Raw genomic sequence first — 22,331 nt, 5'->3', positions numbered from 1 at the left:
AAAAGTAAGAAGAACCATCACTTTCCAAAAAATGGATGGAGTCCAGCTGAAGAAAGTCTGTAAAAAGTAACAGAAGGTGCTTTTGATCTTAATTCTGAACTCATTGCTTACTTGTTGCTAATAAAAATGTTGAAATGCCAGAGATACTGAAGGAGCTCACACCAAGGAGTCTGAATTAAAAAAAAAATCAGTTTTTACCTGATCTGAAAGTATATTGAATGCTAAGGAAATGCATGAAGTGAGGCCAGACTGTAAAGTAAATTGATAAGTGTTCGGTTCTGGCTGACAGCTGATGCATGTTTGTTTCCTGTCAAATGAGATGTAATGATGGTTCCTTTGTTGGTAGGTGGCTTTGGCAAGGGAGAAGACAGGGACTTTAGTGCTGGGAGGGCAAGAGTTTCAGTTTTTAGAATCCGGTTATGTTTAGAAAGGACTGGGAACCTTAGTCAGCCAAATTTGAGGCAACCATTTGGTTAAGTCATTTACTACACAGGGACTTATCATAAACCTGAAGTGGAGCTTCAGAAACTTATTGTGTCTGCTTTAAAGACATCCACCTGAGACTACAGAGTTCTGTCTTCAGACACCATTGTTACACACAATACAGTCCATACTCAGTTTTAGGGTGGTGTATTTCAAGGGCAAAGAAAAAAATTATTAAAAAACTGGAGTCATTTAAAGAGTGTAGTTTATGCTTCAGCTTTGTGGATGGCGAAGAATAAACGTGCATTTCCCTGTTTTGTTGTAGGGTAGTGACACCACTGAACGTAGATTATAAAGTCTGCAAGAAGTTGGTTTTAGGTGGAAAACATTTATAGGTGTGTGTTTTGTATAAACATAATACACATGAATGTATAAACTAGTATTGAGAACTACCTTTTTAATCCTTGTTTATATTGTTCTTTATCCTTTTTCAGGACAGTTTGAGTTACACATATGTGTAGCTACAGTTACTTATGCTCTGAATATACAAGAAAACCTGTGATGGAAACATGAATGCTTTGCAATTTAAATATTATGGTATCATAACATGCCTCTTGAATGTAAATTCTCAAGGACCTAAAACAACATCTGGTGGACTTCACTGAGTATCTTACTTTGAGATGTAAAGGATAAAGAAGTCAAAATAATACAGCTTGGCAGAAATCAGAAAATTCTATTTCATTGTTCAAATACAGAGGCTCTCAGTCTTATTTGGTAAAATCTGTTTGCTCCTTAACTAACAGGTCTCATCAAAATGCTTTATTTTCTAATGTAAGTAAGAACATCCGTATTACTCTTCTGTGCCACTCCTTATGGGAAAGCTGAGTTCCGCTCAGGCAAAGAGAAAAATTTTGTAGCTTAATTTTATGCAGCATTTTTTTAACAGAGTGAGGAATCTAGGAAATAACCTCAGACTTTCATGTGGAGCTTTGCTTTTCTTTTGTGTTCTTGATAGGCTTTGAATTCTCTTAATTGTTGAAATTGTGGATGAGTTATATGATGCTATCTTGGTATAGTGCTAAAGAACTAGGAATATGTTTTTCCAGCTTCTGATATGTGATATTATTCCAGCCTTGTTTGTCCTCTTTATTTCACGGTAAGAGAACCTGGGCAAGATCTATGAGGAGTTGTAGTTAGGCCCTTGGGAACTGCAATCATGAGGCAGATGTACTTTGCCATAAGATTTATATTGTCCGTATCAAACTGTTTGTGCATTCTGAGCATATCTGATGCAGAGAGAATGTAAAGAGCTTTCCTTGAGGAGCCTAAGCTCTCTGTAAGAAGTTAAGGATTGTTTTGGATTTCCTTATGCTGTTTTTGAGGCCAAGTTTGGAAAACCTGAATTAACACCACTTTTGTCCAAACTAGACTGCTGATAGAAAATAATACAATACATTGTGTGGGTAATAATAACTTTTGTAGATTTCAGTCTCTGTTATTTTCAGTTTTTCAGAAACAGGTTTCTATTTGAACTTTGTCAGAAAACATTGTAAGGATTCATAATGTGAATTAGTGGGTAGAGAAAAAGATGCGTAATGATAGCATGATAAATTATTACATTGTCATGATTTTCTGCTTATTTCAGTGCTCTGCTAGGATGAGGAAATAGTGCTTCCTATGCAGTAGACAGGTTTATACGTGATAGGCAACTAATAAATGTGCAAACAGACCTTTTAAAATCACAGGGCCAGTGGCTGAATTTTGATCATTCCTTATTTCAAATTCCATCCTCCCTCACTAACTATTCAGCTTTTGTTTCCACTATGTCTACCAGCCCTTGAGTGTGTCGATATTGTGAGTATTTTTTATTTCTTAATTCTGTCAGTCCAGAATTCTCTCATTATCACACAATGTCAGAAGTTTGTCGGAAGTCAAGCCCGACCACTTTGTTTGCCCCTTCTTGGCAAGAATACTCTTCTGTTGCTGCTGCAGTGCTGGTACAGTGGACTAGGAACTGATGTGTGATACTTTCCTGATCCACTGCAAAAGCCGGTGTATGAAATTGTGGGAAGTGATCGGGTTCACATAGTTAACCCATCAAGTTTAATTTTTGTAGCAGGTGGAGAAGCCAAGAAAAATCCTCCTGGCTTACTTTTTGTGAGAATGATTTAAGTTGTTGGTTGTTCCTGTCAATATTGTATGTCCATTCCATGCAGGCTATCACGATTTGTCGTATCTGTGAGGTCCTGGGCCACAAGACATTTGCACCATGAAGACCAAAGACCGGATTCTTTCCTGGAGCGTATCCGAGGACCAGAGTTTATAGAGGTGTCCAGCAGGCAAAGTAACATCCGCTCCTTTTTGGGTATCCGTGAGCGGCCTGGGGGGGTGAACAGGTAAGAAGATATGTTTATTCCTGAAATGAAGATGACTGAGGTTATGGTATTTTCTTGGTGATTAGGATGTAAGTTTTATTTTAAGAAGAGGGTAAGGAGCTTAGCATGGGAGGTTAGCAGAGTGTCTAATGCTGCCCAGGAATCTTCACATAACTGAAGTATTACGGCTTTCAGCAACTTTCTCTTTCCCACTCAAATGCATTGTGGCAAAGAAGATAAGGATTTTGGTCATGCTGTTTCAAGCAGAGTGGTTTTTCAGAACTGGAATTTTGCTCCCTTTCAACTTGATGTTGCTAAACTCCACTCCACTGAGGACGAATGCAATTTCCATTTTGAGAATCGAGGATGCTGCTACTTGTGGCTTTTCAGGACATTCATGCTATGCACATTATCTGTGAGTGTTAGGAAACTCCAAACAAGCAGTTGTGTAAAACGTGTCGTTGCGTTGTTACACTTGCTCAGGAGTTTGGCTGCTAACTTTACAGAAGGCTTCTTATGCAGAAATGAGAAAATCTTTTGGCTGCTGACTTAAGAGCATGTATTCAGTCTTTGGTATGGAAGGCAGGTTCAGTCTTATCTTAAAATTTTACCAATAAAACAACAGAGCAATGTGTTTACAGTCTTTTGAGTTGATGAATTATTATTATTACTTTATGAATATATGTATAGTGTTCGAAATTTAACTCCCAACTAAAAGAGGAGGATGAAGTCCCAAGACAGAAGTTGACTTTCTGTTTGGAATTATGCTTTGAAGCATAGACTACCATTCTTTTTTTCATAGTGAAAGACTGGTAGGTAAGCAAGTAATAAGCTGATTTGTTTCAAAATCTCCACTAGTAATTCAGGTTAAAGCAAAAACCTTTGAAGGGCTGTGCATGACACAGGTTACCTTGGTTTGTTTTGAGCCAGCACAGCCTTATTGTCTTCACTTGATCTGCTCTTTAGATATTCATCTCAAAAGCACATTTTGTTGAATCAGCCAGACTGGTGTCTGATTTTTCAGATGTCTGGATCAGTAGCAGCTGACGATTCTAAGTAATTAGAGAGGACAACATTGATCTTGGGCCAACAAAGCTCTATATAAGGCTATTAGAAGTGAATTTGGAAATATCCATTCTTGCCTTCTCAGTTTTACACTGTTGCCATGTGACAGTAACTCCCAGTTCTATCATGAAGGTTTAATTCTGCAGCCGTGGTAGGAATGCTTGTTACTTATCCAAAAGCCTTGGCACTGCATCTGTGAAGAAGAAGATTGAAGAAAGCTTAAAATAGTAGCCAAATGAGTACAGGGCTAAAAATAGCGAGATGCACGTTGCTGTGCACTAAGATGCCTGGGAACCAGCTTCGGACATCAGATGCGGTCACAAATGTGTTTGCCAAGCACATGATAAAAAGAAACTGGTGCCTTGAAATAGTTACGCAAAGGGGCTTATCACTGCAGTCAAAGTTGACCTTCCTAATCTTATCGGTGCACATGTGAGAAGCTAGTAAGTCGGTCCGTCGTGTCGGTGAGCACGTGTATGAAATACCAACAGTCCTTATGCACTCTCTAATGTGTTTTATTTAATTTGCTGCAGTCACTGGCCCTTGGCCAAGTTTAATGTCAACTATAGCAACAATACCAATGAAGAGTAAGTACTGATCACTTCAAAACACCTTTCAACTAGTAGCTCCTTCTCTTTTTCCCTTTCCAGCCTAGCAACATTTGTAGTATAAACTCCTTATCTCTTCCCAAGCCTCCCCTAAGAATATAGTTTAATTATAAAGAAAGATCTAGTTTTCTTAGTATTAAAAGCATCCTTTATGTTCCCTGTGAACTTCTTTTTGTCTGAAGTTACCCTTATCTCAGAAAGGGTGAATTTGATTAAGCACTTAGTCCCTACCTCATCTAGTTCAGCTGGCTGATTTTACTGCGTTGCCAATTGATTTATTAATTCTTCAGGTTTTAAATGAGATTCGTGTATTAATTTTCTAATAGTGATTTTCCTCTTTTAACATGCTAGTCCCCTTCTGCAAATCAAGTGCCACAAAAAATTTCAGATTTTCAAATGAGAAGTGGATACTGATCAGGGTACCTTGAAAACACTTGTGTGTGCAGTCAAAGTGAAAACTGACCATCTTTTTTAAATGTGTGTTTCAGTTCAGCAGATATTGTTGATGTAGGTGTAGAGAGAGTGACAGGTAACATAAAAAGGCTTGCATTGCAACAGAAGCTCTGACAGAAGCTGTCCTTTGGAGTCTGTTTCATATAGTTGCCAAGATATTTCACAGTGTTACACCAAAGAGAAATCTCTTGAAAAGGTGAAGAGCTCCTGAAATTTAAAATCACCCAACACCAATATTTGTTGCGTGTCTCGGATCACAGTTATCTGAGGACATGTCAGCTCTGTAGCATCCAGCAGCAGATCTCTTGTCACACATAATGATGATTTTTTTTCATTGCTTTCCAGGTGAAACCAAATATTTAAAATAATAGACACAGTTTTTTATTATGTCGGAAATACTTTAAGGAAACTGTTGGTTTTTTCCTCCAAATATCTCCATCACAGATGAGCTCAAATTGTACTTTTAAAATGATGATGCAAAAGCTTTGTGCAAATACCTGAACAAGAAGTCTTCCTGTTCCTGAAGAAAATTTTTGGTTTGGTTTGCATAACTTTTATGAAAAAGAAAAATCCATGTGCAGTGAACATTGACAGAAATGTGCAGAATTTTATTTAGACTGGTATAATAAAAGTGCTAAAAGCCTGGAACCTGCTAGTCAGGGCCCAAAGGACCAATTAGGATGGAAATACTGCTTTCTTACACTGTTTCTGACAATGACTCATGTACCTTGGGCAAAACTTTCATCCTTCCAATGTTTCATGATTTTTAAATGAACACAACACTTGTCTGTCTACCTGCCTGACAGTCTGAAACATACTTGATTTGCAAAGTACTTGAGGGATGAGAAAGGCAAATATCTGACTCATTCAGAGACTATGACAGTGTTTTCACAGTGGTTGATGAAGACATGTTTTCTGAGTCTGAAGATGCACACTGCTTTCAGTATGCTGGAAGCACAGAATGGATGCCCCTGTATTGCTGTCAAAGAGAAGAGGCACCAACATCTTTTCTTATTAGTTACTGGATTCTAGTTTACTCAATAGCACTGATAAAGAATAAAAGATTCAGATCTTTTTGAAGCTTTGGCTTTTTCATTATGTTAAAGACCTAAGAGTGCCTGCCCATGCGGAACTGTAGGTGATGCTTTGAAGTCTTTGATTATGGCCAACCTTTACCCTTTAGTGACTTCCACTGCCAGACTACACGTAGGTGGGAGTACGATAAGTAGGGAGTTACCACAATAGAGCGATGAACAGAGGCCACAGAAACTGAAGAATCTTACATGTGAAAGATACTTGTAGTTGACAGATGAGTTTGTGGCAGATCTCAGGCCAGAGAAAAAGAAGTATTGGCATTAGATGCTGTGTGAAATATAACACATAGGAGGAAGTTAGAACTGTCAAAGTATTCTCTTCGAGAGTTCACCACCACTGAGACTTTTTGATTGATTCTCTGTATCAACCTACTTTTCCCTGCATAACAACATCCATAAATGTACAGTGACCCTACTCTTTGAAAATTACATTTACTCATAGTTCTTCCTTTCTGATAAGAAAGCCAGACATTTTAAGTATCAAGGAGCTACTTTAACACTAACGACAACAACTGTGAATTGGCCTTTAGATCAGGCACCACGCATAGTAATACACAGTGACATCTTGACATGTTTCTTAGATAGGAAGGAGTTTTTGAGGTGGATTTGGAAGAGAAGCAATAAAAGTCCAGGGGAGTTGTGGCAGAGAAATAAATACTTAAGCAGCAGTTCCCACTGCCATGTAGAATCAGCCTTGGTAAATGAAAAACTGTTTATTTGAGTTGAAATGCCTGTACAAATAGAAGATCAGTCAACCCAAAGGTTCTTTTCCAGTTATGCTCCCTTGCAGTGTCTAATTTGAAATGTTTCAATAGTGTTGGTCAACTTGGTAGGTATTTCCCTGGACATGGGAGAGTGTAGGATTTCAGCATTTTTTAGCAAAGGAATGTGGGCTTTTCCAAATTACACTGTGATGCTACATCACTATGGAAATGCCTAAGGGTGAGAATTGGAAGAGGTGCTTGTTGCTGACAGGTGAAAGCTACTGCTGTCTTAAAATCGGCGACTGTTGTCTTCTGCCTTGTAGTGCTTTTTTCTTCCTGTAACAAGCACATTCATAGACAGGACTGCTATTCACAGCATAGATTTTTCTCTGAGCTGAGTAATGCAAGCAAGTATACATGCAAAGCACAAGTGAGCTCACTAAACTTTTCACCTGTCGGTTCAAATCCAGTAAGCAGCACTTTTTCAACTGTTATTACGTATTCTGTCTTTGCTGTGAAATGTTGCTTTCATTGAACTAATTTGTCATTTATTGACACTAGTGCAAGGGAAAACGAGACCCAATCCTGGCAGTTCAGAGGACAACATGTAGCTTCCATGGGAGAAGGAGTCCCAGTTTTCATCCAAACTGGATCTTATGTATGGGGAATTATGTTTCTATATGCCTTATCCACATACCCTGTAGTGTCAGGAACATTTAGTCTTTTATGTCTAAGCAACGGGGACACTTTCTGCTTCAAAGAATAAAAAAAATAATTGTGATAGAAAATAGGGAGATCTCAGTTGTTCAATTTTCTACTTGTGCAAATGAGTGCAGCTCTTCAGCTTACATGATTCTTGACCAATCCCTGTAGCAAGTTTAGCCTTAAGTTTGACAAAATCTTAGGAAAGATGTTAACTTTCTGCAGTTTTTGGAGAGGATGTGTAGGCCTGTCTGTATAAGTTAACATAGCTCAAGACTGTTCATACAAAGTTCAGAATGGGAGAAGTTAGTTCCACCTTTATATCTTATCACATTCTAATGAGCTAAAGGATATACATACTTGAACAGTATGAAAAACCGTATCTGGAGTTAAATCTTGCAGTGTGGGTCTGTGCTGGATACTATGGAATGGTAAGATATAATTCTGTTAAGTGGTCCATATTTTACTTTATTACATGAAAAGCAATTAATAAACATGGAGACAATCATGATTCCATTAAGTCTAGGCAGAATTCCCATTGATGTGAGTAAGGGTGGAACTTCATGCTCGGTGCTCAGCCTTTCAATACAGTGGCAAACAAATACAGGCAGAACAACTTGGGCCTGGCTCCTCTGGTCACACATGGACACCCGCATCTGAGCTAGGCAATCCATTCTTCCTTTACAGTTGATGGAAAGAAAAAAAATGCCCTTAGGGCACTAGTAATCTCGTAGATACGGACTGTCTTGTAGATACACTGGATCTCTACTGCAGAGGTCTAAAATAGGTTGGCTTAATCATATTGACTATAAAGCATTTATAAAATGGCTACTATGTAGTTAAATAAAACACACCTCTTTTCTGAAGTTGCTGCATTTGTTCAAACATTGACTAGGATTCTTCTCCAAGGCAATAGTTGAAACCAGAGGTAATCAGCCAATTAGAGCCATGTTGGTTTTAAAGAACTGTGAGAGAAAATTAAGTTTCATTTTGTTCAATTACCATAAAAGCTTCAGACAGTGACTATGAGGTTTTGGATATGCAAAGAATGTTGACAGGTTGTTAATCCATTTCAAGTTCTATTATAACTTGATAGACTTCTTTTTAAATGCCTGAGTTCTAAAGAATGAAACAAACTGGAAGCATTTGGTTAAAATCTGCCTGGTGCACAAATGTCAGAATAGGTCAAGAAAGTAAGAGTGACTAATGCATGGAATCAGCCAGCTGATTACCTGATGTGTTAGTGTGGTGGTGTCAGTTCAAGAGGCCTCAGCCTGTAAACCGTTGTCACCAGTTGGATCCCTGTCCTACTCTTGTCTGGAGTCTAGTCTAGTTTCCTGTACCTCGACATCCACCCGCTCCCTTAACTGCTAGAATATTGGTAATATTGCTAAGCCTTACGTTGTGTTGTACAGCAAAAAGGAAGAAAAGAAAGAGGTTAAAGAGGAGAAAAAAGAGGAAAAGAAAGAGGAGAAGAAGGAGGAAAAGAAGGAGGAAAAGAAAGAGGAAAAGAAAGATGACAAAAAAGATGATAAAAAAAAAGAAGAGTAAGTATAAATAATGAATATGTGCCTGTGACACACCTCCTACACTACAAAGCATGGTATGGCATTTCATCATTACACTTCCACCACAGTTATTTTCTGTAGACTGCAGAATGTTAGCCTGTCAAATCTTTAATATGCTTTTCCCTTTGGAAAGGTGCAACTGCTCAGCAAACTTGTTGCATCTTTAAGATCTGTGTTTAGACCTGTCACAAACAGTTTCTGGGTGTACTAATAAGTTTCCTTATTACACTGACTGGCATATTTGCTTACTTAATGTGGTGCTGTTCATTACTGGTGTTCACTAAAGTTTGCTTCAGCTGATGAGGAGATGCTGTATTTCTGCAAGAAAATGGGATCATTTGAATGCTTTTGACAGAAGTGGATCCTACTCTTGTTTTGTTCCCCCAAAGCTGATCCAAACATAGTACTATTTAGTATTACGAGTCATAAAAAATAACAATAAAAAGGTAATACATTTGAGCTGACTTCACAGTTAAGGAATATGTGAGGGTAATATACTGTGAGTTTATATATATGTGTGTGGTGGCATGTGCTCTGTAGGCATGGGGACATGTAGTTAGGAATTGCTTCCAGATGGAATCTGCCTGATCTCAAGATCTTGAATTTCTTAATCAAAGCTTTGTTTTATTTGAAAGCCTTTCTTGTAAGCATTTTCTTTCAGCTTCAATTGCCATGTAGTGGGAGCCTGAGCTTAACTGTGTGAAGATGGCAAACACTTTTTAGAATAAAACTGTCATCTCACGTTCAGCTGACAGCAAGGATAATGCCAGAAGTATGCACAAATATGAAATAAATTGTCATAACATTTTAATATTTTTAGATTCCTGGAGATTAGGAAGAGTCGCACAAATACCTATCCAAGCCTTGCCTGGTCGTGCACTCTCCACGCTATTATGCGGTTCACAGATCACACTATGTTGAAATAACTTCTGCAGCTGTGGGCCTGGGCCTCCCAATCCACTAATACATAATTTCTCTGGTTCCATACAACATGCCTAATGCTGGCTATACCGCATCAACCTTTCTCATGCTGGGGAAGGGCACTTCTAAGAGTACTCTACATGTGTCATTAGCCGTGCTGTTCTGTACATCTTATCTGGATTCCAGGCCTGTATGCTTCACCTAGTATCTCTCACTGTTCTGAGGCCTAGGGAGCCAGGACTGTGAGTGTGTGAAATGTGCTTTTGTATAATGATACATGTTTTAGTTCTAGTCACACACTATGTGTGTGTGCACACAGTCTTACTTGTATGAACATGTATTTGAATACCTATGTATTTTACTTGTTTAAATGTGTGCTCATAAAGTCATTTCAGTAATAGGACTTTCCAAAAACATTAACATTAATCTGCAAATGAAGGCTCTTTCTCTAGCAGTGGACCATAGCCTTCTAGCTGGAAAGATAATAAGAAACATTTAATGTTTTTCCTTTATTTTCAGTGGGGGTCATATGCAGAAGGGGTGTGGTTTTGAGCTTGGCCAACGTGAATGTCTCTATTTTTCTTTTCACTCTTACTTTTTCCAAAGTTGGGTCAGGCAAATAATATTTGGTATCTCGTCTGGAGCTGCCTGCATGGATACTTTCTCTTCTTAGGCAGCTGTGACCTCATGAGATGAGCGGCCTCCAGGGAGGGCGATCCAGCAGGTCACTTCATTAAATTTCCAGTGTAAATCTGCCCGTTTTACTTTGCAGGAAGAAAAAAGAGATCTTTGTGATAGATCCTTCAAGCAATATTTACTACAACTGGCTGACCATTATTGCAGCACCTGTATTCTATAACTGGTGTATGCTAGTGTGCAGGTATGGATTTAAGTTAATAATAATGTTAGGTTTCAATTTTAGTGTTTAGTCTCATGTTTCCTGTGTAAATCACCTGCTTATCTCCCTGCAGTATTTTTTGGGTGGCTTACCTGGAAGCTTTACAGTTAATATACCCTTAGGGATATATGATAAACATGCCACTGGGAGTAGACGGCCAATGTTTCTTTTTATCTTGTCTAAAACCAGTTTGTTGTAACTTGCGATGAGTGTCCCCATAAGAGCTGGTGGTGGCCTTTGCGTGCCACCTGCTGGCGAGCTACAGGGATTGGCCGTGGCCACCACAGACTCTGTAACCGCTGCTGGGACAGGTCTTCCCATCAACCAGGAGTGAACAGAAGGGTATGGACAGTGTTGGGTCATCCTAAATTAATGTCATACATCTGTAGATGCCTGAAGGGTGGAAGGATTTTACTCAAGTATTTATTTTCCCTTGTAAAATGTGGAAATAATTTTGAGTCAAAGTAATGAAGTGGTGTGGAAATGACTCACCTAAGCTCTGTCAGATGAAAGGGAGAGATGAGGCTGGCTTGCCACTCAGAAACAAATATTTTATTTGGGAATTATCTCAATGGAGATGCGTACCCATTGAAATCCGATGCATGTTTAATTGTAGGATATGTGTATTCCTCTGTAAGTGCACTTGTGTAGCAACTATGTGTTTGGGTTTTGCTCCTGGCCTAAACACCTAAAAGATCCTAGAGTCTGTTTAGACAGAGCTCTAGTGTGCAGATATCTAGGCATGGAGCTATGCTGCCCTTAATTTTTCAGTGCTGGTAGTGTGCATTAACATGCTGCTAGGACACACATTGCAAGAACTCTGCTTATGCAGTTGGTGTATTATTATTATTATTATTATTATTATTATTATTATTATTATTATTATTATTATTATTATTATATCTTTGTTTCTTTAGAGCCTGCTTTGATGAGCTACAAGTTGACCATATTAAATTATGGCTGTTCTTGGATTATGGCTCTGATATCATCTATGTTCTTGACATGTTTGTCAGATTCAGGACAGGTGAGTCTTTCTGGAGTTTCACAGTGTTTTCAGATACAGCATGGATCTATAAAGGCTGGAAACAAATTCCTTTCTGGGGTCTGATCAGTGTAGTAGTCTGTCTCCAGCAAAGCCCAGATGTGGAGGCTTTGGGAAGACGAAGTGTCTGACAAGCTTGGATTGTTCTAAGACTGGACATCGCAACACCTGCACTTCAATTGTCTCTAAATTCAGATCTACCATTGCTTAATAGACGTACCAGACACTGACTGAATAACCACTGTAATAGCCTGTGTGGGGAAGGAAGGATGAGGCACTTTGCATGTCATGATCACTCTGTGCATGATACATTGCTTGTGCTCATTAGATTGGGCAAGAAACCAAGGCACCCCTCAAGTGCTGCATTTTCTTAGCCGAGTTGTGCGGCACAGAAGTGATCATTGAGTTGGCCAAGAGCAAGACCTGGCCCCCACCTCCAGCCTCCAGTCTGCAGCCCCCTGCCTGGAACCAGCAGTGCTGCCATCAGGTCTATCTCCTGCATCCTCTGCGAGGTCCTGGCTGGGTCTCCCAGTGCTTGGTGGTGGTTATTGGGTTAACCCAGGAGGGTGGTGGTACGGGATTAACCCAGGCACCTCTGCTTAGGTCCTGCCTTCCTGAAGGAAGTGTGAACCCGATGGATCCGTGAGGACCATGCCATGTCATGTGTAAAGTGCTTCTCTTCAGCTTCCTGTCCCTGCTTTTGTACTCCAGACAGGCTGAGAAGATTCTGTATTTGCACATGCCCAGCTGATACAGATTCTAGCCTTAAAGGGATATCTGTTTTAAGCGAAACAAAGTTGTAACACAGGCCTAAGTAATGACGTACAGTGATCCATACCATTAAATTGCTAGAATAGCCTTTGATGTGCTTGGTTGCATGCACTGCGGTCTACGGCAGCCAGCACTCCCTCAGGCAGTGTCTGGGCACAGCTGGCAGGACAGCAGAGGTTGGGTGTTGTTCATGGTGTCATTTTCGAAGGGGGCTGGGAGAACTTCTGTGTGAATGGTGGCTGGTCTCGAGGCCAGAGGACATTTCCTGGCTTATTCTGTTTACTGGTACAGATACAGCCCTAAAAAGTCCCTTGAAAGGGTCGTGAAAATGAGAGTACTTTTAAGTCTTTGATCTTTAAATTTTCTTTTTTCTTTTTTAAATCATGCTGACAGCTTGACATTAATTATGGCTTGTGACAAGTTGTAAACATAATTACAAGACAGAGGCTAAAAATGCTGTCACTTTTGGAAGCGCACAACTCATGGCAAGCCAAATTCTTAAATGTAGCAGGTACCTTGTTCAACAGGAAAGTCTATTTCAGATAGCAGCCTAAATCAAGATTGCTGTATTTGAGGCAGGGCAGGGGGCTTAATCTTCTTTATATGGTTAAAATTTCAACAGTGGTAACTAAGTTTCTCTTCTGCAGTTACATATGTTATTGTGATGGGAAAGAACCGGGCAGAAATTGGGCATGTCCAGGGTAATGCAAGTTATAAAATTTCCAGGTGTGTCCTGATAATGATTTTACAGATGTTCAACGTGGTTAGAAGGCTGCCATTGCAGGCCTGGACTGGAGCTGCAGACTTGCTGCGGAGACCTGCTGAATGCTTCAGTGCAGGTGTCTGCTGCAGTTTCAGGCACTAAAAATGAGGGAGTCACTTCTTTTAGGTGCTGCAATCTTTGTCAGCTCTCTTAACTAGCCCTCCTGGCTCTGGCTGTGTCTGCTGCCTTTTCCTCTAAGTCTGCAAGGTCCATCTGCCCTGGGGCCAGAGGTCCTGGAAGCCTTTGGGGAAGAGTGCAACTCCCCACTGTCTATGGACAGGCTTTGATCTGTGTTCTAGGCAGCCCCACAACTGCCGTGATCCACGTCAGGTTCTCTGTACTGCATTCCGGTCTGGCTGCAGGGCCTCTGTCACTGTGTTTCACCTATTTAGTGACTGTGTCCTGTGAAGAGGAATGATTCACATCTCTCAGCAGCAGGTCATAGAATCACAGAATGTCCTGAGTTGGAAGGGACCCACAAGGATCATCAAGTGCAACTCCTGTCCCTGCATATGACAACCCCACAGTTCACACCATGTGTCTGAGGGCGTTGTCCAGTCTCTTCTTTCAGCAAGTGTCTACGAGGTAACATATTTATGGCACAGGAACTACTGCCACTTGCGGTCCCATCAGTTTGCAGATACCCAAAGACAGATACACACATATACATGAGGCAGCTGTACAGATACACACGTATTCCAGAAATACAGCTGTGCTGAGCAGGGCAGAAAGAAATGCAGCTTGGTCTTCGTCAGCAGATGCTTTGCTGAGAAAGCTGCTGCTTGTAGATTGCTAAAGGATTAGCAAAATGCAATAACCCCCAACACACAGGGAATGTTTTGTTTTTCCCTCAGTGGACTTCTGCTCCTGGCTGGTGTGGTGGGCAGACAGTTGAACATCTCCACTTGCAATTGCAACATTTTACAGTGCATTCGCTGTTCCTTCTGGAACATTTTCAACATCTTATGCTTTCCGAGGTACAAAACAGCACTGTGGCTGTGCTGCTCAGGCAGCCTTTCTGTGAGAACTCTCACACAGATGCAGTTTAAGGACTTTTACCACAGCTCACGTCTTCTCATAATTTAAAAAATCTTATACTTTCCAAAGTCATTTGAATGAAGAAATACAAATGTACAAAATTCTGCTTAGTAGCTCTCACAAGAAACACATAAAAGGTGCAAACCATTGTCCCCAAATGAAAAATCCTGTCAGCTTTCACATTGGACACAAGAGGAGAAACATGGCTCGGGGGAAGAAAAAGATGGATTTCATTATCTCAAGGGTATCTGTGTTGTTTTGAAGAAGCTTCCAACAATCCACTATACCTACTTATTCTTGGTATTTATTTTAAAATATTCCACTCTGATTTTATACACTATTGTTTAACACTTGCTTAACTTTAGGTATGACTCATGTCAACAATTCATGAAAAATGAGGCATTCGAATCTGCGCCCCCTCCCCCCCTTTTCTTTTTTTTCCTTAAAGTTATCTAAAAGGCAAAGGTACAGCTCTCCCAGAATAGAGCAGAAAGGGGCAGGGAGCACTGTGGTAATCATAGAGTCATTGCTCTACATCATTATATATCAGCTTTGAAACTTAATTGAAATATCTCAATTTGCAACTGAATATTTTTTATTAAATGAACTCAGTGTATCAACACCTGTATGCATAACAGTACAAATTTCAGTGTTCTCAGGTATCTGCAATGTAAGTCACTCAGTATTGTTGATGGTATTTTTATTCTAACAAGTAAAATACATATTTTTGTTCTTTGAAGGCTTCCTTGAACAAGGCTTGCTAGTTCAGGATGAAAAGAAATTACGAGATCATTACACCAAAATGCTGCAGTTCAAACTGGATGTGCTGTCTCTTGTGCCAACTGACCTGGCATATTTGAAGCTTGGTTTGAACTACCCTGAGCTGCGATTTAACCGCTTGCTGAGGATTTCTCGGCTCTTTGAGTTTTTTGATCGTACAGAAACCAGGACAAATTATCCAAACATGTTCCGTATTGGAAATCTTGTCTTGTACATTCTTATTATCATCCACTGGAACGCCTGTATATACTTTGCCATTTCGAAGGTCATCGGATTTGGAACCGACTCTTGGGTCTACCCCAACACCTCCATTCCAGAGTACGCGCGCCTCTCGAGAAAGTACATTTACAGTCTGTACTGGTCGACGCTCACGCTGACGACCATCGGAGAAACGCCTCCACCGGTGAAAGATGAGGAGTATCTCTTTGTGGTCATTGACTTCCTGGTGGGCGTGCTGATCTTCGCTACCATCGTCGGTAACGTGGGCTCCATGATTTCCAACATGAACGCCTCCAGGGCAGAGTTCCAGGCCAAGGTCGATTCCATTAAACAGTACATGCATTTCCGAAAAGTGACTAAGGATTTGGAAGCCAGGGTTATTAAGTGGTTTGATTACCTCTGGACCAACAAGAAAACAGTGGATGAGAAGGAAGTTCTCAAAAATCTGCCTGACAAGTTGAAGGCTGAAATTGCCATCAACGTCCATTTGGACACGCTGAAGAAAGTGCGTATCTTCCAGGACTGTGAAGCTGGACTTCTCATTGAGCTGGTGCTGAAACTGAAACCTACGGTCTTCAGTCCTGGGGACTACATTTGCAAAAAGGGAGATATTGGGAGAGAAATGTACATTATTAAGGAGGGAAAATTGGCTGTGGTGGCAGATGATGGCGTAACCCAATTTGTAGTCCTAAGCGATGGCAGCTACTTCGGTGAAATCAGCATCCTAAACATCAAAGGTAGCAAATCTGGCAACAGGAGGACAGCCAACATAAGGAGCATTGGTTATTCTGATTTATTCTGCTTGTCTAAAGATGATTTAATGGAAGCCCTCACAGAATATCCAGAAGCCAAAAAGGCTCTGGAAGAGAAAGGGCGACAAATTCTGATGAAAGACAATTTAATAGATGAGGAAGCAGCAAAAGCAGGAGCTGACCCAAAAGACTTGGAAGAAAAAATAGAAAAACTTGAAACAGCTCTGGATACGCTGCAGACGAGGTTTGCTCGGCTCTTGGCAGAATACTCCTCATCTCAACAAAAGGTGAAGCAAAGACTTGCTAGGGTAGAAACCCGAGTGAAAAAATACGGTAGTGGCACTTTATCGGTTGGAGAAGCAGAGGCTGAAAAACCTGAGGAGGAGAAAAAGCAGTAATGGAGCATTTCTATTCCCTCACTTCTTGGAGAAGGTTGAAGCATGTGAAAGCCATAAATGTATGTAAATATGTGTGTGCATACATAGACATGATTATTTTTATATGAACTAAAGAGAATCGTTTTTAGTGTTTTTAACTGAAGTGGTATTTTCTTGTAAATAGAACACTGGAACCTTCTTAGGGGGAGATTTTGGTCTGGCACTTGGGTACTTTTTTGTACTGGGAGTGGGTTTCTTAAAAGTCACGCTGAGAACATCTAGTATGTATGGTACATGTAAGTCTGGATACACTGTCTTGTCCCACACATGTTGCGTTAAGAAGGCTTTGTACTTAAAGTAGAAGAGATCAGATTTTTTTGAGGGCTTCAGAAAATGTTTATAGGGTACATGCTCTACCTTGCTACCCGAGGAGCCGATTAAATGCGTGGATGCACGTCCAAGCTTCTCAAAAACTTTTGTTCTTTCACTGTGAAGCATCTGGGCCAACAGCTGGAGCACAGCTCAGCAGCAGCACGTGCCCAGCCTGCATCTTTAGTCTGAGTCTTCCTCATGAGCTGGGCTCTGTGCAAAGGACCATGGGGACAGAGTGACGGTGCTCACTCACGTCCTTGCTGGCATGATCTGCCACAGCCTTTGCTGCTCTGCGACTGCTTCGCCTGGGGAGAAAGTGGGACATCCATCTCTGATTTTTTAAGTGTGGCCCCATCCACACTGGTAAAACTCTCACCTGGAAGGTGAAGCTCACTGGTGGAAAGCACTTGTGGCAACACAGCTTCTCTGAACTGGGGAAGAGAAAGGAGGGAGTCTGCTGTATGCAGCTCCTAGATGGAGAGTCTTGAGTGAATTCCCTCTCAGCAAGTGGGCAGTCCTGGAGGGAGGCTGGCAGAGTAGAAATCCGAGTGAAAAAATACTCTCTGTCCTGGAGAGTCCTGCACAGGCTGGCAAGTACAGACAGCCTGTGCCCACCAGCTTTTAGCCCCCAGCAGGGTTTCTGCAGGGCAGGGAGATGAAGCCCTGAGTTGCAAAGTCTTCCATGCTGGTAGGCCTGTGTTTTCTTCCTCTTTACTTCATTGAATGATGCCTACTTCCCCTCTTTTCGCTATTTCATAGAATCATTTTGGTTGGAAGAGACCCTCAAGATTGAGCCCAACTGTTAACCTAAGTCTGGCACTAAACCATGTCTGTAAGAACCTCATCTATATTATATGCCTTTTAAATGCCTCCAGGGATGGTGACTCCACCACTTCCCTGGGCAGCCTGGTCCACAGCTTCACAACCTTCTCTGTGAATAATTTTTTCCTGAAATCCAATCTGAACCTTCTCCAGTGCCAGCTCTTCTCTAAAGTAGTCACACTACCATGTTTCCTTTATTAAGCACAAATGAAGGCCACATTTGCACAGGTCCTGCTCCTAGGAGCCATTTATGCTGGTTGCTTTTCTACATGCAGCAGAACAGTTGTCTCTGCCAATAGTCTGGCTCTGGGGCGAATATGCAGGTCTGGTGCACTCAGTCTGCTTGTGACAGTCAGGGCAGAATGGTACGGAGGTTTCTTGCTCTGTACCCTTGCAACCTCAGGATTTGCCTCCTACACACCCTCTCAGCCTCTTCCACCCTGCCGCTTCCACTTTTGTTCCAAGTTTCTCTCCCTCCTGCTGAGGGGATTTCTCCAATATGCTCCCACTGGGAAGATATTAGCTTTCATTTTTTTTTTTCCTGTACTATTATGTGGCTTGCCCAGTGTTACTTTTACCCTCTGGTACCTCACTGACTTCAGAAGTGTACAGAGTAGCAAAGGCTGTTCAGCAGCCACAGCATGGAGGCAGGATCCTCCGGTGGCGCTGGGTATTGCCACGGGCAGTGCCCTGCCTTTAGTTGTCCTCAGCCCTGACAGCATATGGGAATAGACGGCCTGCTGGAAAATTGGTGCTAAACCCCCTGAGAAGAGGGTGGTTTAACCAGATGGTAATGAAATTAAAAAAGGTGGTTGATTTGGTAAACTGAGCACAACTGCTGAGAGTGAGTACCGGTCTCTGGGCAAGCGGCTGTGCCCCGCCATATGACACTTTGCCAAAAACACTGGCAAAGGGACCACCAGGTGATAGATGTCCACATATAGCCCATGTCTAAATTCTTGTTATCAGCAGCTGAGAATTCAACTAGACTTACATATCTACTGTAGGTCGGGCTTAAACCTCTATTATCAAGATTCCCACTAACTAAAATGAGGGCTTGGGAAAGTTAGTTAGATCTAGTCTAGAGTGGGAGTTCTGGTCCTTCAGCTTCATCTTGTCTTTATTTTCCTCATGGGCTTGAGACAAAAGTGGGATGTACAAGAGGCTCCTTGTGGCAGGGGTGGGTTGCTGAAAGCACGGGCAGTGTGGGCACAGGCGGTGCAGGCACAGGCTGCTGAAATCGCAACTCTGCCCTGGTAACAGGCAGGTTCTGCACTCACCTGCGAGCTGACGTTCACTGTTGTGTTATGCAAACACTGTATCTGGTTGGGGTATCATACTTACAGTTGTGTTGTGTATCAGTCATCATTCTCTGTAAATATCTAACTCTCTACCCAACATACTACAGCTGTTCCAGCCTACTACGTATCTACAAATAGGACTGTTTGAAGTACTATTTATACCTCTTAAACTCCACAAACACAAGACTGCTTCATTACCCGATGGATCAGAACAGCCTAATGTATCGGTTAAATACATATTTGCTCTTCCTTTTTTCATGCCTCTTGATCTGGTTTTCATGTGCCAGAAGAAGAGCTATTTTTATCCTGTTGGCTTCAGTCACTTTGAAATATACAGCTTTTGGCATGATGAAACCACATCTTTGACACCTTTCATCTCTTTAAGATGTTTCCCCTTCTTTAATGTGGCTACAGCATGTACATTAAAATATTCTGAGTAACATTCAGGCAACTCTGTGTTTTCTCTTATCCATAGCCCTCTGGATTTTAGCATTTCATGACAGACTTTGATCACGCCAATATTTCACAGCCCAGAAGAATCATTAGCAGGAGCAGGGAGATGAAGTGACAGAAAACCAAGTGGCAGGGGTGGTGTTCTAGAGCAGCCAGCACACTGCTTTGGTCCCATGCCCAGTTTTGACACCATCACTGTGTTTGCAGATCCCACACAGGCACAAGAGCCCCACCACCACCCTAGGGGGGCTGGGCTCCTCCTGCTGCTGCCCCCCTTCTCCTGTTCCCCCTTCCCCAGCTCCATGCAGGGCAGCACAGTGGGGATGGCACCTTGTCCAGCAGAAATAAAAGTGGTTGCAGATCTCTGCTACTCGCACACACACAGGTCACCTACCAATGGGGCCTCGAATCACAGGCCCTGCTCCATAACTGCAAACGATTCAGGTCTTGCCCCTCTCTGAAGTGCTCTCAATAGCAGCACCCATCTTTTTCCACTCACTCCCTACTATTGTTTTACTGATTTTTTATTTTTTTAAACAGTAGAAAGCTCCATTATGGAAAATTCAGTTAACTAAGACAACAGAAACAGTGGTGACAGCAAAACAGTAGCGGGGGGGGGGGGTGGGGGTGTGTGTGTGTACAGAAAACCCCTCACACGCAGCCAAGGGGGGACCTTGGCTATGCAGCCCTTTCTGCAGAAACAGCTCAGGGAAGGAACAACTCTTGCCTTTAATTCTTTTCTCTCAGGTACCTGCTTTACAGTTTTATTAACCTACAAGCAGAGAGGGCTTTGCTTTACATTAAGAAACAAACCGTTTTCCTTTCCTCTGCAAAAGCGTTAGTGCTTTCTCTGAACTGGTCCCTATGTTGCTGATTGGAAGACACATTGATGGGAGAGGGTTTCACAGGCCAAACCAAGGCCAGGTTGTCCGACAAGATAACGCTCAGGCTGACTACAGGAGAGCTGCTCTTCATCCTGAAGATCTGCGAGATGACAGCATTTGTACTTCGCTTGGCTTCAAAGTCCCCAGGCTCTTCTCTTAATGTTTCCATCCTGGAACAGACAGAAAGAATTGACCCCTTGTTTATAGAATTTATCATTCATAAAATCCCTTTGTATATCGCTGAGAGCAAAATGAATTATGCACTAAATGGATCTGGCAACTGTACAGGCAGCTAAAGCACAAGACTTCAGCTGTGGCAGCTCTCCTGAGGGAACTCCCCTCTCCCTCCAAGCCCAAGGATGCTGCTGCCTGGGGAGTCCTTAGCAGCAGGATGGGGCAGCCCTGCTCCCTTCCATTCTGTCTTGGATGGAGGGGAGGGAAACACATGCAAGTCCTGGGTCTAAACACAGTTGGGCCTTTTGTTTCTGAAATTCATATTTTGCAGCCCTTCCCAGCTCACAAATCAAAGGCTGGGCCTTGCTGCTGCCAACTGGCCTTGCAGCTTTACTGTGGAAAATAAAATTCTGCTGTTCTGTCTTTGCAATCCTCCCTGCTCTGCACCCCAAGAGTTGAGCAAGAAGGGAAGGGAAGAGTCGCATTACTTAAGTAAAATGAGATTCTATAACCACGAGAGCAGGACAGCAGGGCATCCTCAGCTTCAAGGATGAATACAAACATTAGCTTTACTCCAGAAACAGCAGCAGTTTTCACAGAGATTTTTCCTCTTACTCGATGATCCTAAAGGCCTTTCCCCACCTACATGATTCTGTGATTCATCAGCTTTACTGCTTCTGCTCAGCTGCTGCAGGGAGAGCACAGGACGCAGCGTCAATGGCTATAGCTGCCACACCAAAGGCTTGTCCTCCCAAGAGGCCAAGGAGGACCCTGTCCAGCTCTAGCAGAGGCCTGTCTTACTTGTGCAGGTAAATTAGGGGTTGGTTACTAAACACAGAAGTGCAGAAACATAAAAGAAATTTGCTTATGGTTGCCTATTCAATTTTTCTTAATGTTTGTCATGGCTGGTATCGACATTCCTGTAACAGCAACTGCAGAAAATTGGGAGAGCACAACTGTATTGCAGACTGATGGGCAGTTTGATGAATAGTTGTCAATTCCTCAGCTTTTTGTCTGTTTTGACATGTCATTTCTGGCGGTTTCAAGAAAAAGACACCACCACATTCTGTTCTTAACAGTTATTTTTCTATCACCCCGGAAGGGGAGCCACCCCACAGCAGTCGCTACACCTGAGGCACAGCAAAAGCTCACGGGCACTACCTGCTTTTCCAGGGAAGAAGATACAGAAGCACATAAGGATTTTTTCTTTTTTTCCTGGCACAGCTTGCCTCCAGGGCTGATGAATCAAACCAATTGTGCTGCAAAGATCTACTGTTTTTAGGAAAATCAATTGCCAGTCCCCCACTGAAGTGTATTTTACTTGCAGAACAGCGCGGATAATTCATCCAAACCAAGCATTAGTGAATTCCCTCTATTTTCAAATTATTTGCAGATTTAGGTCATTTATAGCAAGTCCTCAGGGCTGCTTCTTCATGGGTACTTGGCACACTGCTCGGGCACAAGGAAGACTCTGAACAGCAGCGATTTTGGGCACATTACGGTGAAGAAAATGACCCAGAAGGTTTTTTTTTTAATGGATTGTGACTACTGCCAACCCAATGCCTCATCTCCTTGCAATAACACAGTTACCTCCGACTACACTGGCATGAAGGTTAGGGAAAAAAAACTTCTGTCTAGCAACAAAAATCTGCGGAGGATTTCTAGGAAAGCTCCTCATGCCTTTCCAAACACAGCAGCTGCCACCACAGCTCATTTATCCCGTCAGCCAGGGCCAGGTTCCTCCATGCGTGGCTCAGACCTGAGCGCTGACA

General features: G+C 41.9%; 1 protein-coding gene across 3 annotated transcripts in view; it reads left to right on the top strand.

The window, feature by feature from the left end:
• Positions 1-19,490, top strand: part of CNGA3 (cyclic nucleotide gated channel subunit alpha 3) — a 36,566-nt gene extending 17,076 nt beyond the window's left edge. Inside the window, exons 4-9 of one of the 3 annotated variants that reach the window (XM_065075455.1) lie at positions 2,640-2,819; positions 4,397-4,450; positions 8,840-8,971; positions 10,686-10,793; positions 11,729-11,835; positions 15,166-19,490. In XM_065075455.1, the coding sequence (XP_064931527.1) occupies positions 2,640-2,819; positions 4,397-4,450; positions 8,840-8,971; positions 10,686-10,793; positions 11,729-11,835; positions 15,166-16,574 (1,990 nt within the window). In that variant the 3' untranslated portion in view covers positions 16,575-19,490. The remainder of the gene's footprint in view (positions 1-2,639; positions 2,820-4,396; positions 4,451-8,839; positions 8,972-10,685; positions 10,794-11,728; positions 11,836-15,165) is intronic. The other 2 variants (XM_065075442.1, XM_021287674.2) reach the window with 2 other exon arrangements.
• Positions 19,491-22,331: the final 2,841 nt, after the last annotated feature.

Source organism: Columba livia, chromosome 1 (genome assembly GCF_036013475.1).
Source record: "Columba livia isolate bColLiv1 breed racing homer chromosome 1, bColLiv1.pat.W.v2, whole genome shotgun sequence".
In the NCBI taxonomy this organism is placed as follows: domain Eukaryota; kingdom Metazoa; phylum Chordata; class Aves; order Columbiformes; family Columbidae; genus Columba; species Columba livia.
Note: the sequence above shows the minus strand (reverse complement) of the source record. Positions and strands in the feature narration are given on the sequence as shown.